A 17,013-nucleotide genomic window follows, 5' to 3' on the forward strand; every position below is an offset into this window, starting at 1 on the left:
TGCCCTCTTCATAATTAATATGAACTCATCGACACGACCTTTTGCCAAGTTTGGCCAAATATTTCAAAGCTATTTTTATTGAAAGTTTTGGCTCTTGCGTTAAACGTTCTTTTCATAGATAGTTGTAGGAAATCTACTTTGATTTTTGCATCTAAAGATACATACAACTAAAACCATGTCAATGGGTAAATGCTTGTTGCTGAATGATAAGTTCAATTTATGGGTAATGTCCTTGTACTTCAAGAGAGAGACGACTACTTGAAGCCTACAAATAGTTCATCTCTATTATTGCAATATACATGGTCAGGGAAATGTATATGTTTGTATCATTTGAATTGCTAGGCATTAGGTAATCCATTTCCCATGCTAGGAAATCTGGTAGCCATCACATGGTAGTGTTTGATAATTTTGTAGGACTAGGAGGAATTGGGTAACCATGTATACACTTGAAACGCAGTTTAAGATCCAAACCCGCAGGTTGTTAAATGAGAGCTAATTGGGGATTACCAAGGTCTTCCAGTCCCTCAGCACTTAGAAAACTCATATGGTGTATATCAACCCTTAAAATGTTACCCCATGAGTAGTGATGTGGACATTCGCCATTGAAATGCTCCATAACATTGAAAACTTTCTACCCGGGTTAAGAGCGCATGTCGAACCGATCTTGTAAAATTTAGAGTAGCAAAGGTATTAATCATTGAACTCCTTATATTTGCTCCTCTAAAAAAGTGTGGTTACTAACTGATCCCCTACATTTGTTAAACATTAATTCATTTATTTTTGGGCCATAGAGTTAAACTTCACTACTCAGTTATTTCATTAAATGACATCTTGATAACATACTACACTAGTTCTTCGGTAAGAGAAGTAATCGAAAGAAAGCTACAAGAAAAAATACAGATCTCAATAGAAACACTACTTCCTTAAGTGCTCTCGCTAGTCCGACCAATACATTCTCCATCTCATCATTGCTTACATTGTTGGGTTTTTTTATGTTAGGCTTATTGAGCTTGCAGACTTCTTTCTTCTTTGCTTCCTCAAGCTTGGACATTACATCATATGTAGTCTCATCACAGGAAGTAGTGCACCAACATCTAGCAGATTTCTACCAATCAGTAGATCATTGTATTTTCTTCCTAATACCAAAACTTGCATCCCACCTACATACAAATTTAAGTAGACAATGAGCTATAAATAGCGATGAATCGAAAAACAACTATAGAAAATTGCACACACTTCATCATTTCCACACTTGTATACAAGGCACAACACCTGCCGCTAGTAGTGATCAAACTTGATGACCAATAGAGGCTTGCAGATGAGTTGTTGGCGAGGGCTGAGACTGGCTGACGGGCAGATGTAATTGTGCCGGTGGTCGACCAACAGGTCAGATGTGAGTGCTGAGATGAGGAGGACATAACGCAATGCGACACGGATCAATTGAGGTGGCTACACGGTTAGGTCACCGTTGAATCCCACCAAAACACGACAAATGTTGGGGCCAGGTGCATAGAATCATACGGCAACAATGGGCATAGATCCGTCGATTTAGGTGCGGACGATGATAAGTGACCGAAAGAGACTATGAACTATGCACTTCACTATACCGGATACCCATCGATACTTAAAGGGTATAGTGATGTGAATTGGATCTCTGATGGTGATGAGATGAAGGCCACTACTAGGTATATGTTTACTCTTGGAGGTTGTGTTGTTTCCTAAAAGTCTTCCAAGCAAATGATCTTAACGAGATCGACAATGGAGCAAGAATTAACAACACTAGACACGTCTGGTGTCGAAGCAGAATGGCTTCGAGATTTTTGCCTGGACTTGCCATTGGTTGAGAAGCCGATTCTGGTCATCTTATGAAATGTGATAATCAAACCATTATTCTCAAAGTAAAGAGTTGAAAGGACAACATGAAGTCCAACAAACACATAAGAATAAGATTAAAAGCTGTGAGAAAGTTATGAAACTCCAAAGTGATAGCATTGGATTATACCCAAACGGCTAAGAATCTGGTAGATCCCTTTACTATAGGGCTATCACGTGTTGTGATAGATAATGCATCGAGGGAGATGTGTACGAGACCCACGTGAGTTGCCGTGGTGGTAACCCAACCTATGTGATCGGAGATCCTGTGAAGTAGGACCTGAAAAAACAAGCCAGTGGTGAACTGAGGAGAGTGGCTTCACTAACCCACTCTGTTAGAGATGCAATGCTCTCGGAAATCGTATGGTAGGTTGACTAATGTCTTAATGTGTTCCTAAGCTTATATAAGCAAGATGCTATCGTACATAGCGATCTTTGGAGGAACACACCTATATGAGTCCGACTACCAGTCACAGTCTTTGAGATTGGTGTGATCTCTAATAAGCTCATGAATAGGCCAGGAGTGTGACTAATATGCTCCACCCGAGGAGTCAGCCTTCAGCAGTTTAGTACTAGTAAGACATGTAGTGAACTTGCGCCAAACTGAAAAGTCGAGGTATAGTCCATTGTTTAGTTGAGAATGAGTGTAGCTGGCTACTTGCGCTAGTGGAGCTCAACCTTAACAACCACTGAAATACTGGTATATCAAAACAGTGTTTGTAGCAAAGGACAATATGGGCCCTCGAGATCTGGCGCGGATTGTTGAAATATTAGGGTGGGCCTAGGGCCCATCTAACAATTTCAGAAAAATCTCTAAGGGCCCATGTGAGTTAAATGACAATGGATGTGGTGGGAAGTTTAGTCCCATACTACTAGTTAGAGAAGAAGTTGGACCTTCTTATAAGGGATTCCCTTCCACATGCTATTGGAGCCTAAAAAGAGAAGTGGTTCCCGCGCGCTCCTCAGCCGCCGCCCACCTCGCCACACCACGCCTCGTCATGATGCGTTGTGGGTTGCGGGAATGAGCCGAGCCAAACTCACACCTATGCGGTCGATGATCCGAGGCGTCAGATCATGGACAATTATCGACTCGGACGTGGGTCCATGCCACGTCTCTCCACGCGGCTGCGCTTATGTATGTGAGGCATCTGCCAACCCTAGCCGTCACGTGAAACATATCACATCTACCTCCACACACCCGTCGTTCCATTGCTGCTGCTGCCGCCGGTGATCCCATCCCGTACGCCGTGTACACAATCAACGAGAGAGCAGGCCTCCAAAGTCCTACCTCTTTGGATCCTGTATGGGAGAGGGGTGATTAGGTGGGGAGCGTCACATACGTGACTACTCGCCGCCGTTCGCCCACGTCTGCTGCATCGTCTTCATCGTCACCATATTCATCGACGTCGACAGAGCCGCCGACAATAGGCCGTCGAGGACGCTGTTGCTGAGACCGCTGCCGCGGCAGCTTCCGCCTGGCCTACTGGAGGGTATAAATCATTTATCCCGCTCATGTTTATTTCTGTGTTAGCCGTACTAGCATTATGTGTAGATGTGTCTACTGTTTGCGTAGTACGTGCTTATCTAGGTCGTAATCAATATGTCGTAAATTATGTCAATGCCATGTTCATGATTATTTCCTAGATTAAGTTAATCGATAAACTGCCAGTTTACTCAGCAACTATACCACCTTTTTATTTCCTATAGAGCCCAAATAGACAAGAAGAGTATATCTTCCAGTTCGCTTGATTCTAGACGTGTTGGCCGTTGTGAGGAACAGGAGGTTGCTTGTTCTGTAACAGAGCTGTCTTTATACTAGGTCGGACATACAAGGAATAGGGGATTGCTTGTTCGATCCGTAGTAGCTTTACAGCCTAATAAAGCGGTCTTTGTATTAAAGAAGAAGGTGGTGAAATATTCCAGTTCCCTGCTCCTTGGGAAGAAAAGAGGAAATATTCGAGTCTTTGAGGTTCCGCTATAGTATACATATGCTTTCATTGACGTGCACAGTGTAGCAAGTATTACTCCTAGAATCTAGCTCTGACGTATGCATGCGTGCCATTGTGGGCACAAATTAAACGTCCGACTCCTTTTTTATTTTTTTAAAGAAGCAGGAGCACTGCTATGTCATCTAAGGAGGAGGCAAGCAAGTCTTTACATATAATTTGATAGGGTTACACAAGAAAGTAAACACACACACACGAGAACAAACTTAAAAAAAGGCTCCACCTCTGGGGTGCCACATACAGCTATGCGCAGCCCCACCTTTTTCATTCACTAGTGGTTGGGGCGCACCCTTGGTGCGCCGCCTGAGAGGAAATTAGGGTGGTACCAGATTGGATGCGCCCCTTACACCGTCTTTTTTATTCTTTGTGTTAGTCTTCTGGATACAAGCTTTGTTAGTGTTGCATACTATATTTGCATGAGAGCACAAGATAGTAATATAAAAGTATCACAGGTGCAAGTTGCTGACTGAAGCAATATAAACAGTGACAACATAGATCCTAACAGTGATAGTATGGACACTAAGATCAGTGATAACAAAAGACAATAGTAATTCAAAAGGAACTGATGAGAAGTTTCAAAAGTAAAGCATCATACGGCACACAGTGGTAATCTAACACGTAGTTCCCGTGCGGCAACTCCCCAGTCAGCAACGACCCAGTGGATTGTCAGTGACAACATGGGCACAGGTGCAGCCCGCCACCCCACCACTGCCTTATGACTGAATAACAGAAAAATAGGTTTTTGTTTGCAGAAAAACAGAAAAAAAATACGTTAACAAAAGAACAAGAGGATGACAAAATGTTGGGCAATATCATACTCAGTGCAAAACCAATGGAGAATCAGGCTCCAAGCCGCTAATGGAGGCAAAGGATAACATGTCATCCTTGGAAGCCGTCGAGAAGTTGAGTGGGGCCACCGTCATCCTCGGGTTCTCCTTGAAGTAATTGTTGCACCATCCAGAGTACGAGCATGGTGTCAAAAGCTCGGCTGTGGCACTGTCAGCCGACACCCGGCAGGGCATCGAAGTCATGATTATGGCCACTGGTCCTCCTGTTAAAACTGTGTGTCTTCCTCGGAACAGACTTGGACCCAAAGATCATCTCATTCTCTTTATGCAATAGATTGTGCAGGTTCTTCTGGTCCTCTGGTAAGAGTCAGTGAAGAAGACTGATGACTTTTGTTGTGAGTGTAGTACTTGAGGATGTGGAATTTATACCCGATATCGTCTCTTATCTTCCTCTTTCTGTACTCTCCTTAGTTTTTGCTCTTCCAAAATGGCAACCATATGAACCTTCGCATGAAAATTCAGTGCATCGGATCTAGTGTGCTTGTTTTCTGATAATCATGGTGAGCTAACTCAGCGACTTACTGCATGATGGCGTATTGCTTTCATCCTCCCAGGCAAATGTCTTGTCTATCAAGTTGTCAATCATAGCTGTACAAATGTAGCTTCTGATCATATTACGTACCAAATGAGCGACTGAGTGACCAACCGAAGAAACAAAGATCACAGTGGATCTTTTTGAAAGTAGGAAGTATATTGAGCTTATGAATGATGGAGCATAGCTACTTAAAAATTATTATACGGAAATCACTACAGTGTGCAAATGAAGAAACGAAGACTCACTTGGAATCTTTTGAACAAAGTACCCCTGCTTGCTCTACACGCTTGAGATTCAAATGGGCACCCCTGCCTGTACCTGTTATCATCCTGCAGTAGGGCATATGCAAACATTAAAGAGGGCATTACCTAAATCATAGCTTGGCAGCCAAATTGAATATTCAGTACAAGCATGCCAATATAGAGAAGAAAAATGCGGAAATCATATTAAACTGGTGGACCATGTGCTAGCATATTTTCATGAAAATAAACATGATTGATTATATTCCTCAAGCCAAGTCTCTTTATCACAGGCCAATAGCCATTTGTTTACTCTCTTCATGATATCTTTCTTTGTTATGGATTCGTCGTTTGCTTTTGCAATTTGTGCTTCAATGTTGGAAAGAAGTTTGCAAGGATCCACTAGACCTGTAAGTGAGAAGGTTCTAGGATCGTTCAAGATATTCAGCAGGGGCATTTTTACAATTGTAGGTGCGAGAGAAAGAGATCAGCGCGATAAATACCAGTCAATTAGAGCAACGATCTTCTCTATGGCTCACTATATTATTTTCAGGCTAACGGCTACTGTACTCAAATGTCCTATTCCACAACAAACATTTAAATTTCAACAACCAGAAGGAAGTCTAATAAACAACTAATATACTATTATTTTTGGAAGAACACAAGTAAATGGGAATAAACTCTAAAAAGTAGACCGTATTTTAGGATACCATGAAACACAAAATTTTCCAAGTAATACCAGATTATATTCATGGATAATTCACCTTTTATTTCTTGGGTTTAACACAAAGTATATCCACGTAAGAGACAATTATTTGATAAGAAAATCCATTTGAGAAAATATAAAGTGCAGCTTGCATTTGACAAAAACCCAGGCATATTCCTACAAAATGGCCAGCTTTAAGCATAGAAATGATAACTATATCATACATGACTCCTGACCACCAGACCATTACACAACACATAATGGCAGACATAGCGCTGAACTTCACACGGGTAAAGCACAAGCACATCAAAGGTTTCCAGTAAAAGCTAATAGGCACATAAGACCCAAGAAATGTTTAGAAGCATTAGAATTTAGCATATATGGGATTTTGTAAAAGAAATACCTCAGATTTTGGAGAGAAAATCAAGGAGAGCATGGATATGTAGCCCCTGACTTCCCAGTCACCTTGTCCTTGGAGAAGGTGCAGATCAGGACGGGAAATGAAGAGGGCACGAGCGTTGTGTTCAAAACAAGATTGAACTTACAGAATACCACAAGACCACATGGTATTTGGTTTGGTCACCCAAAACAAAACATAAAAAATAGCAATTTCTGATCTATAGGAATTAGATTAGAAATTGGTATTTTTTTGTTATGTTTTCAGTTACGGACCATTTCCAACAAAAAATTTGTGTGGTGTTCTTAAGTAGATTTCACCTGTAGGTCATCTTTGATACTTAATGTTACCTGTAAATCAATTTAGTGCTATCTTAAGTAAACTGATGAAAAATGTTGCCATACGGTTCTTTTGTTTACTTTTGTAGATACAATGGTACCCATGCTGAACAGAGGTTCTATTTAGTAAATCTGTTATTTAGTTTCAAATGTCAATATGAACAGAGTAGCTATCGATCACCAAATACATGATCTCGGAGTAATTATCCTCCCACTAAACAAACTAAGAAAGTGTAGCTTGTTCGGCGAAAAAACAACACTAAAGATTCCACGTCAAAAAAATTCATGTTTAGTAATTCTAGAAAGCAAACATCAACCGATACTGAACTGAACCCACGTTTAGTAAAGTTGTTACCTAGTGTCAAATGTCACAAAAATTTCCAACTACCGCACTTACCCAGCCATCCCATAGTTAATTAAACATATGAACAATGTAAGTATAGGTTTCAATCTACCAAACACATGATCCGAAAGTAATCAACAAGCCTGGCCGTACGTACTACTGAATGTCGACACTGAGCTACTAATGGACACTGACGACACTGTCACATGGTTAGACCAGTCAACGACAGGTACATGCTCCCACGGCGCCACTGTCGCGTGGTGGAGATGGATTCAGGATTCAGTGAGTTATTTATCTGTACGTCATGCGCATTGACGTCGAGGTGCTTGGCGATGAGGAACCTGAAGCGGTAGGAGTCAAGGTTGGTGCCGCAGCCGATGACACGGCTGGCCGGGAAGCCGGAGAGCCTCCAGGCGACGTAGGTGAGCATGTCGACGGGGTTGGAGACTACGAGAAGCAGCGCCTCTGGGGAGTGCTTGGCCACAGACGACACGATCTTGCAATACAGGGGAACGTTCGTTTGCAGCAGGTTGAGCCTGTTCTCACCTGGGATTTGCCTAGCCCCGGCCGTGACGATGACGAGGTCGTAGTTCTTGGTGACGGCGGCGTTGGTGCTGGAGACGATGCAGACGCGTGGGAGGAAGGCGGCGGTGTGCTGCAGGTCGAGGGGATAATCAGATAAACATGAAGATGTACATAGAGATTGTGTGCAAGAACACAAACAGGAAGAGGAACACTGAAGGAGAAAATTAGTTGCAGGTCAGGCCAAATAAAAAGTCTAGTTTAATTTGATAATACACATACCAGGCACATTCAAAAGAAAGATTCAGTTACTTTATGCAATTGCTGATGAACTGCAATTGCTTATCAGTTCAGCAGGACATTGGGTGGATCTCTACTTGGGGGGATATTTTTTACAGAACAAATAGACTTTGAACTAACAAGAGAAAAGCAACAGTGGCATACCTGAAACAATAGAGCTGTCCAATCTCGGCTCATAATGGTCTAAGCAGACACACCAACGAACGGTTTGGGATTTGCACACTCCAAACCAGCATTCGAGCAACAAGGCATGACAAATTTATAGAAGTAGCACACACATAAGATGAAGCTCCTTCATGACAGCGAGCTCATCGATTTCGGATGCCTTCGGGGTGCCGCAGCTCACCGCCTTCTCCCCAGCCTACACAGTCCACACCCAAGCGAACTCAGCACGGAACGGAGCCACCAAAAAAATACAAATTTTCCACGAGCGAAAATGGTAATAGTAGTACCAGGAGGAGGTTGTTGGTGGCCTTCCCCATGGCGGAGAGGACGACGATGGGCGTCTCCTCGGGGAAGCTGAGGATGAGATCGGTCACCTCCCGGATCCATGCGGCCGACGCCAGCGACGACCCGCCGAACTTCATCACGACAGTGAACCCCGCCACTGCCCCGGCCCCATCCGACGCCTCGCCCTTCTCGAGAGTTGCCGCCGCCGCGGTGTGCCACTGCTGGCACTACAGTGAGGAGCCAATGGTGGAGGCGGCGGAGCTCGGGGCGGGGATGGGGGCAGTGGATCTCAGGGGCAGAGATTGGTGGAGGAGTGCTAGCCGGCGTGGGGAGGCCCGGCGCCACACACCAAGGCATGAGGACGGCTGCATGAACTGACGGCAACCCTAGTCCCCAAACGAGAGAGAGAGATTTGTGGCAGAGGTTGGGTGCGTCCGGAGAGAAAGGATGGGAGAGGTGGAGCCGAGCCCCCCAGGCGTCCCCTTCTCATCCCCTCCTCTGCCTGCCCCGCGCTCGCCCTCAACCGCCGACCCCGCCCACATCCGCCCCTCCCCGCGCCTCCTTCAACCCCTGCTGCTTCCGCCCGCAGCCGCCGCGCCTGCCTCGTCCCGATCGCCGCCATGGAGGCACAGCTGTGTTGACGGGATAGATGAGGAGGGGGGAGCGAAAGGGGAAAAGGAGGAGGCGGCCATCGAGGGGAAGGAAGGAGGGCGAGACGAAATCGACACAGTACATCGCGAATACCTCCTGCACACGTGGACTGCACGAGACTGCGCCCTTGATGCGTACGTTAATGCTTCTCGATTAGCCCAAGCACACGCCAAGTAAGAAATGATTTATGCTCGAAAATCCTCCCTTTCCTGTCGTTCCAAATGTTCTCACACGGTGTACATGATAATCGCAGCCAAAGAGAGCACCCTGCTGTAGATTCTTGCTCCACCATCCCTCAAAAGAAGGTTCATCCTGCCGTGGTCATAAAATAGGCAACCTAGTCCAATGCTAGCCCATATGTGTGTAAACAAAACAATATTTCACATTGCTAAATTGATCTCCAAACCCATGCATGGTATTTAATTAGAGCTAGCTAGTGCGTGTCTTTTTAAATCTCAATTGTCCTCCAACTCATTCATGTTCTTGTCTAGTTGGATATGGATATGTACTAAGATCGAGTTAGACAAAAATGAAAAAATAAGATTGACGAAAGGTTATCACTATGTGGGGCAATCATAAAGAATCAATTCGCTATTGCTTGCTTGCCAATTGGAAAAGTATAAGGTATAATATTCGACTCTTTGCCCTCCGGCTGGGTTTTCCTCCTTTGCTTCCTCTGTGCGCGTGGTATGGTGTGGTGTATACACTACAGCAATAGTAGTGTAACAACTAACAACCACTATAAATGCTGCCTCGCCCGGCCATGACAACACACCTCAATTCGCATGCAAAAGAGCAAGGCGCCTCCCTCTCGATCCACCTAGCAAGCTAGCTACAATATAATTGAAGATGAACTGAGTTAAAATCAGGCAGGCTCATCAGAGATCCTCGACGATGGCCGCCCTAACCCAAGGCGCCATTGACGGGCTGCTGGGCGTCCTGGCCAAGGCGATCACCGACGAGGCACAACTGATCGGCGGCGTCCCCGGCGACATGCAGTTCATCAAGGATGAGATGAACAGCATGAATGGGTTCCTGCTGCACCTGACCAAGACGGAGGGCCAGCACGACGACCAGGTCCGCGCATGGATGAAGCAGGTGCGCGAGATCGCCTACGTCGCCGAGGACTGCGTCCAGCGCTACATCCATGACATGGTCCCGAATGAAGCTGCTTGTTGTGGATCCCTGGGCGCCCTTGCCGCCATCGCGCACCTACTCCTCCTCCACCCCAAGAAGTTTCGTCGGCTCCACAACCTCGGCAAGCAAATCACTGAGCTCAAGGCCCGCGTGCGCGATGTCGGCGAGAGGCGGTTGCGCTACGGCGTCACTGTCCCGGCCGGTCCGGACGTCAAGCTGGCGCCAATGACGCCTGCTGGCCAACAAGAGGAGAAGAGGAAGGCCTTTGTACGCGCACTGGATCTGGAACTGCAACAAGATGTCGTCGGCAGCAAAGCATGGTGGAGGGCCAAGCATCAGGCCCGGCTTCGTTCAGCTCTCCGCCGAGCGACTGCTGTGGGTGGCCTGCTTCCTGCTGCTCTCCCATCTGTTGTATTGAGATATATATCTTTCAGCAGAGAGATCGTCGGTCGGCTTCCTCCTCTCGTACAATCTGAAGCTGCCACGATGCACACCATCCTGAAGAAATGTTCTCGGGATGACGGCGTCGACGATGCAGCAGCATTCAGATGCACGAAGAAGATGTTCCTCTGTGCTCTTTTTGCTTACCCTTATGCCACAAATCAAGAGCTGGAGAAGCTCAAGGAGAAATTAGAGGGACGAGCCCAAGATCCCAAGAAGGAAGTGATGATCTTCTGCTACAGCATGCTGTCCATGAGCCAGAAGAGTTGCCTGCAGTATCTAACTGCTTTCCTCCATGAGACGGAGATCAGCAGGACAAGCATGGTCAGGCGATGGGTCGCCGAAGGGCTCGTAGGTAAAGAACCAGGAGGAGGAGGAGGAGCAGGAGGAGGAGGGACGACTCCAGAAGAAGAAGGCGAGTGCTACTTCACTGAGCTTGCATTTCGAGGCTTCATCCGTCCTGCTCGCTTCAGCGATGCCGGCACGGTCAAGAGCTGTGTAATGGAGAAGCCAGTCCGCGATTTCATTCTCGGCATCACTGGAAGCGAGAACTTCGAGGTCTCGTTGCCAGCTCACCTCGAACGCCAGCTCAAGATCCGAGGGATAGTTCAACGGCTTCAACCGCCGCAGCAAGTGCAACGACGAGCGGCGGATCATTGGAGGAAAATCATCCCTCCCTGTTGCAATAACCATTGCAGCGACAGCGCTTCGCCGGAGGAGGATCATCCCATGGACGCGCTGGTGGATTTCCTCAAGAAACTCCCTGAGCTATACCGGCTGAATGTGCTGGATTTGGGAGGCTGCAAAGGCCTGAAGAAGCGCCACCTCAAGAGTTTTGGCGATGTGCTATGGCTCAAGTATCTGAGCCTTCGGAACACAGACGTCTCCCACCTGCCTACCTGTCATATCAACAAGCTCACATTGCTGGAGACCCTGGACATCAGGGGAACAAGCATACGACCTCATGACACGAAGAAGATCAACCTGCCAAAGCTAAAGCACTTCCTCACCGGTCGGTACCTCACGCCAGGCGAGAAGGCGTCGCTCATCGCCGTGCAAATGCCTCGCAAGATCGGGTCGATGAGGTGCATGGAGACACTATCCCACGTCCAAGTCTCCAAGTACGGAACCGAGCTACGAGGAGTTGCGAAGCTGCGCCAGTTGAGGAAGCTCGGTGTGGTCATCCATGGCAATGCTGACAGTACCGCACATCTGGGTCGAGTGCTGCATGCGCTGTCTGGATGCCTGCGCTCATTGTCAGTTTTCGTCACCACCCAGGGATGGACTCTCGACGAGGTTTCGTCTTCCTCCACGCAAGAGATGATGATGGGCGCCGCCCCCAGGCCCAGCTTCATCCTCGAGAACCTAGATATCAAGGGAAAGATCAGCGGCCTGCCTTCATGGATCACCAAGGCCCAGAAGCTAGCCAATGTCACTCTACGTCACACTGAGCTGAGTGGAGAAGATGCTCTGAGGAGGCTTGCCAGTGTCCTAAGCCTGCGTTGCCTCAAGCTCAACGGCGCCGCATTCACCGAGCAACAACTCGTCTTCAGGGTTGTCCAGTTCAAAGCTCTCAAGATCCTCGTCCTCGAGGGTGGCCCCATCACCACCGTCACCTTCCTCGCCGCCGACGCAGCTCCTGCGCTCGAGAAGATTGTGTGGGCCATAGGCAGCAGCAGCAGGGTACGTGATGGGGAGGACCTCATCGTTGGGATCAACTACATTCCCAATCTGAAGGCGATTGAGCTTAGAGGCGACTTCAACACAACGAGACTCATGGACTGGGTGCAAGACACTGCAGAATCTACAAGTGATCCAAGGTATCGCATCCGCTACATGTCCTCTACCGCCCCCGTTGGGAACGAATTGATCACTGAGGTCCCAAAAACTGCAAGGCATACTACCGTATCAATTCCGGTTGCCGTTATCAACCAGCACTAGCTAGCTGGAGTGTCCGTGTGAGGGTGCTGCATACTAAGTTTGTGGTGAGTCACCGTGCTGGGTCACGATTTGCTGTTTAATTTGTCGCGTGTGTGTGTGTGTGTGATTGTGTGATATATATGTATGTATATACGTATGATCCGATTGAGTGATGCATGATAATAATTTATGTTGTTGGTTGTTGAAAACAAATTATATTATCTCAGTAAATATATGTGGACTCTATACTTTATATACTGCTTTTGACTGAACACTGCATAGGTGCATGTGCTTACATCAATGATTTTGAATAAAAAAATAATTATTTGTTTTTTCTATGCCTAGGGTTTGGCATGCTTCTACTGGCATTTTCGGATGCCTATAACATCACATGCTTCAAGGAAAAATTTTAAGATTTATGTACACCCCGCAGAAAAGTAGTATTATCCGACCCATATATCTTACAGATACTTGCGTAGTTTGTAGGTATTTGCACACTAAACTAAGTAGTAATTAATGTAACTGAAAGCTCTATGTATTGAAGAGGATTGTGCTAACGAAAGAGCTAAGAGCATCTTCAACAGAGGCGCTAAAAGTAGCCCGCACTGAAAAAAACATCAATTTAGCGCGTGGAGCATTTCCAACAGATGCTGCAAAAGCCAGCATGCTGCAAAATTCATGCAGCGGGCAGGGAATTTCTGCATCGCACGCGGGTCGGCGTACAGTGTGCTGGACAATTTGAAGACGACGAGCGAAGACCAACTACTCTGCTCCCTCTCACTAGTGCAGAACCGGGCAATAGCACCGGTTCGTAAGGCCCTTTAGTGCCGGTTTAGGAACCGACACTAAAGTTTCGGCACTAAAGCCCCCCCCCCTTTAGTACCGGTTCAGCACGAACCGGTGCTAAAGGGGATCCACGTGGCACGAGCCAGCTCCGGGGGCCGGGAGCCCTTTAGTACCGGTTGGTAACACCAACCGGTACTAAATGGTTGTGGGTTTTTGTTTTATTTTGTATTTTTCAATTAAATTTGTGTTATCAATTTAATTTAGGATTGTTTTACGTTATAATGAGTTGTAGTCGTCATCATCATCATCATCATCATCATCATCATCATCGCATATTAATAAATAAATAAACTCTAGCTAGCTAAAAATCATCATAGTCGTTTAATTACCACTATTTAATCATCATAGTCATTACCGCTAGCTATCTAATCATCATCAACGCTGCCTAGCTTAAAGAGGAAACATTCACTTTGTAACAGAAGCAAAGATATCATCAAGTTCAACATAATCATCACCAACATCGAAGTTCAGGACACGGACATGAGACAAGTACTAATTAAGAGCATGAACTAGTAGCTACTGATCCTGCTGCTCCCTCTCAGGTAGAATAACATAGAACATGTATAGCTCTCCTGATTCATCATACTGGAGCATGCAGATGAATCTGTCTCCTAATCTTGGGTTGCGCTTCTCCTTGCTACCCCCTAGTACTTCTCTGCGATCGTTAACAATTTTGCTCCAATCTTTCACTATTAAGCATTCTTCGCTTTCAGAAATCCTGAATGCACTCATGTGCAATGTAGGAAATCTTGGTCGTAAGCTAACCATTGACATGCGACCTTTTGTCTCGATCCACTGAGGCACAACTGTCATCGGAAGTCCCTGTTGAAGAACATCGTATAGTAATTAATATACTAAGCAATGAAAGTTTAGCTTCAAAAATAATGTATGCAAAAGATGCACTAATTAAGGACAAATATTTAAAATCTTACCATCTTTCGATTATAGATGTGACCGTAGTTCAATACGATCACCATTGGTCGGACGTTTTGAGTACTAACATTTCTAAGTTTAGGAAAAAAATTTGTCTTGACAGTATTAAGATTCTCAAGCCATGAAACATGATGACTTATCTCCTCGCAGTTTAGTTGAGCCCCGGGGCAGTAGTAGGTCCTGTCTACCAAGCGCCGGACATGTTTGCTTGAACCGAAATAAGCTGACAATACAAATTAGTTGTCAACTATTTTTGAATAAACTGTATGAAAGACATAAACATATGCATGCATGGTAGAGAAAAACTCACCAAATGGTAGAACTGGAGGCGTTTGCACATCGACCCAGATGTCTATATTACCTTCAATATCATCTTCCGGACGAATATCAAAGGTGATAACCATATCAGGCTCAAATGCATAAGCCTTGCATAGTGCTTGCCAAGTTTTGCATTTAAAATGGGTGTATGTGTCTCCATTATATAATTTGACGTTGAAAGTATACCCATGCTCCGTCTTCAAGTAAACTCTCTTTACCTCCATATCATCTATAGCACTAAAACCTATCTTATCCAAGACAAAAATTCTTGCATGGCAGGGGATGCGCTAGTAGAATAGTGAAAATTTAAAATTATAAGTTGAAGCAAATGAAGCATAAGTTTTGCATTCAAATAATAATTGACAAAGTGACTTACTGTATCAACTTCGAATGTCTCATCCAGCTTGATGCTGAAACGCCTACCATCAACAAGGAAATTTTGGTCACACAGGCCGCGCTGGTCTTCACAGTGTTCGCACATAATGAAATCTTTTTCGTCATCAATGACATTTTCTATGTTCATATAGGTGAAACATTAAACACCTATATCTAGCCAAATATATATTCATCTAACATTTGACATTAATATATCTAACTATATTCATCTCTAACAATTGACATTACTATATATTTAACTTTTCTATCGAATTCATCTAACATTCGACATTAATGTAACATTTATATAAACTAAAAATATATAAAAAATTAAATAAACAGAAAAACTCATTAACAAATAATATTTTAATTAGATCATCAAATCTCAGATACCTAAATTTTCTTACTAAAAATAAACTAGTTATATTAATTATTCAACTAGTTCAAATCTCATATACCTAAATAAACTAGTTCGACAATTTTCTTACTAAAAATAAACTAGTTATATTAATTATTCAACTAGTTCAAATCTCATATACCTAATTAATATCTAGCTATATTCATCTCTAACAATTGACATTAATATATATTTAACTTTTCTATCTAATTCATCTAACATTCGACATTAATCTAATATTCGATCATCTAATTAACTTTTCTAAAAAACAGAAAACAGAAAATGTGTGTGTGTGTATGTGTGTGTGTGTGTATGTAAAAAATGTGTGTGTGTGTATGTGTGTGTATGTATGTGTGTGTATGTGTGTGTGTGTACTGCAGTGCCGCCCCGTACGCCGCCGCCCCGTACGTACGAGCGGGGACGCCGGCGTACGGGGCGGGGGCGGCGGCGTACGTACGGGCCGGTGCGCGTGGCGCGGGTGCGAGAGAGACGTACGGCCGCGGCGATGACGACGGACGGCGGCGGCGTTCGGGGCGGCAGTGCGAGACGACGACGACGACGGGCGACGGCGGGGACAGCGACGATGACGACGGACGAAGGGCGACGGGCGGCGACGACAGGATCGAGCGGCGCGCGCGGCGATGTTTCGCGAGAGGTTGGAGACGAAGTGGGGAGATGAAACTGAAATTTTCATAAGTGCTATATATATATAGGATGGGCCTTTAGTACCGTTTCGTGGCTCCAACCGGTACTAAAGGCCTATTTTCGCCAGGCCAAGCGGCGGGAAACGAAGGCTTTTAGTACCAGTTGGAGCCACCAACCGGTACTAAAGGGGGGGCCTTTAGTACCGGTTGGAGCCACCAACCGGTACTAAAGGCCTTGCGCTGCCACCCCAAAGTTTAGTCCCACCTCGCCCGGCGAAGGGCAGCCGCACTGGTTTATAAACCCAGCCGCGGCTACCTCTTCTATTTATATAGTTTTTTCTTTTCTGCATTATTTATTTTCTTCTATTTATTTTTGAGTAATTTTTTTGTATAGTTTTTTATTTTCTGCATTATTTATTTTTTTCTATTTATTTTCTTCTGGAAATTGAATGTTGCATACTGAACAATTAGGTAAATGACCGAAAAACAACAAATGATGTCAGAACATGTTGGAAATTGATGACATCGCTTTAAATGCTGGATACTGAACACAAAAGAAGTCCGGAGTTCAAATAAGTTTAAAAAACATTGAAGTGGCCATGTAACAGATGAAGTGCGTCCAGTTTTTGCCGTGACCCTCTCTACTCTTTCGCGCATGCTATGCGGGTGATATGTTTATACCATGCCAAGTTTCAACATTTTCAGGATTCATTTTGTAGTGATTTTCAATTTCACGGTCATTTAGCTCTCTAAACAATTAGGTAAATGACCGAAAAACAACAAATGATGTCAGAA

At 45.0% G+C, this 17,013-nt stretch overlaps 1 protein-coding gene, 1 long non-coding RNA gene and 1 pseudogene across 2 annotated transcripts; 1 reads left to right on the forward strand and 2 right to left on the reverse strand.

Moving 5' to 3' along the window:
• Positions 1-4,483: 4,483 nt before the first annotated feature.
• LOC147983275 (uncharacterized) lies at positions 4,484-7,186 on the reverse strand. The gene is made up of 3 exons (XR_015614952.1): positions 6,610-7,186; positions 5,507-5,590; positions 4,484-5,314 (listed from the first exon to the last, which is right to left on the reverse strand). It is a non-coding gene; the product is annotated as an uncharacterized LOC147983275 (long non-coding RNA).
• A 300-nt stretch (positions 7,187-7,486) lies between these two features.
• LOC147983276 (L-lactate dehydrogenase B pseudogene) lies at positions 7,487-8,588 on the reverse strand (annotated as a pseudogene).
• A 1,409-nt stretch (positions 8,589-9,997) lies between these two features.
• On the forward strand, positions 9,998-12,895 carry LOC147983277 (disease resistance protein Pik-2-like). The gene has a single exon (XM_087539476.1). The coding sequence runs from the start codon at positions 10,102-10,104 to the stop codon at positions 12,724-12,726; it is 2,625 nt and encodes an 874-aa protein (XP_087395602.1). The 5' UTR covers positions 9,998-10,101; the 3' UTR covers positions 12,727-12,895.
• The last annotated feature ends 4,118 nt before the right edge of the window (positions 12,896-17,013 follow it).

This window comes from Triticum urartu, chromosome 2A (genome assembly GCF_056163025.1).
Source record: "Triticum urartu cultivar PI428250 chromosome 2A, HENAU_Tu73, whole genome shotgun sequence".
NCBI classification, from domain to species: Eukaryota; Viridiplantae; Streptophyta; class Magnoliopsida; order Poales; family Poaceae; genus Triticum; species Triticum urartu.

Bases quoted from the DNA above. Each gene is read 5' to 3' on its own strand.
- LOC147983277 (XM_087539476.1), top strand. From the start codon at position 10,102: ATGGCCGCCCTAACCCAAGGCGCCATTGACGGGCTGCTGGGCGTCCTG.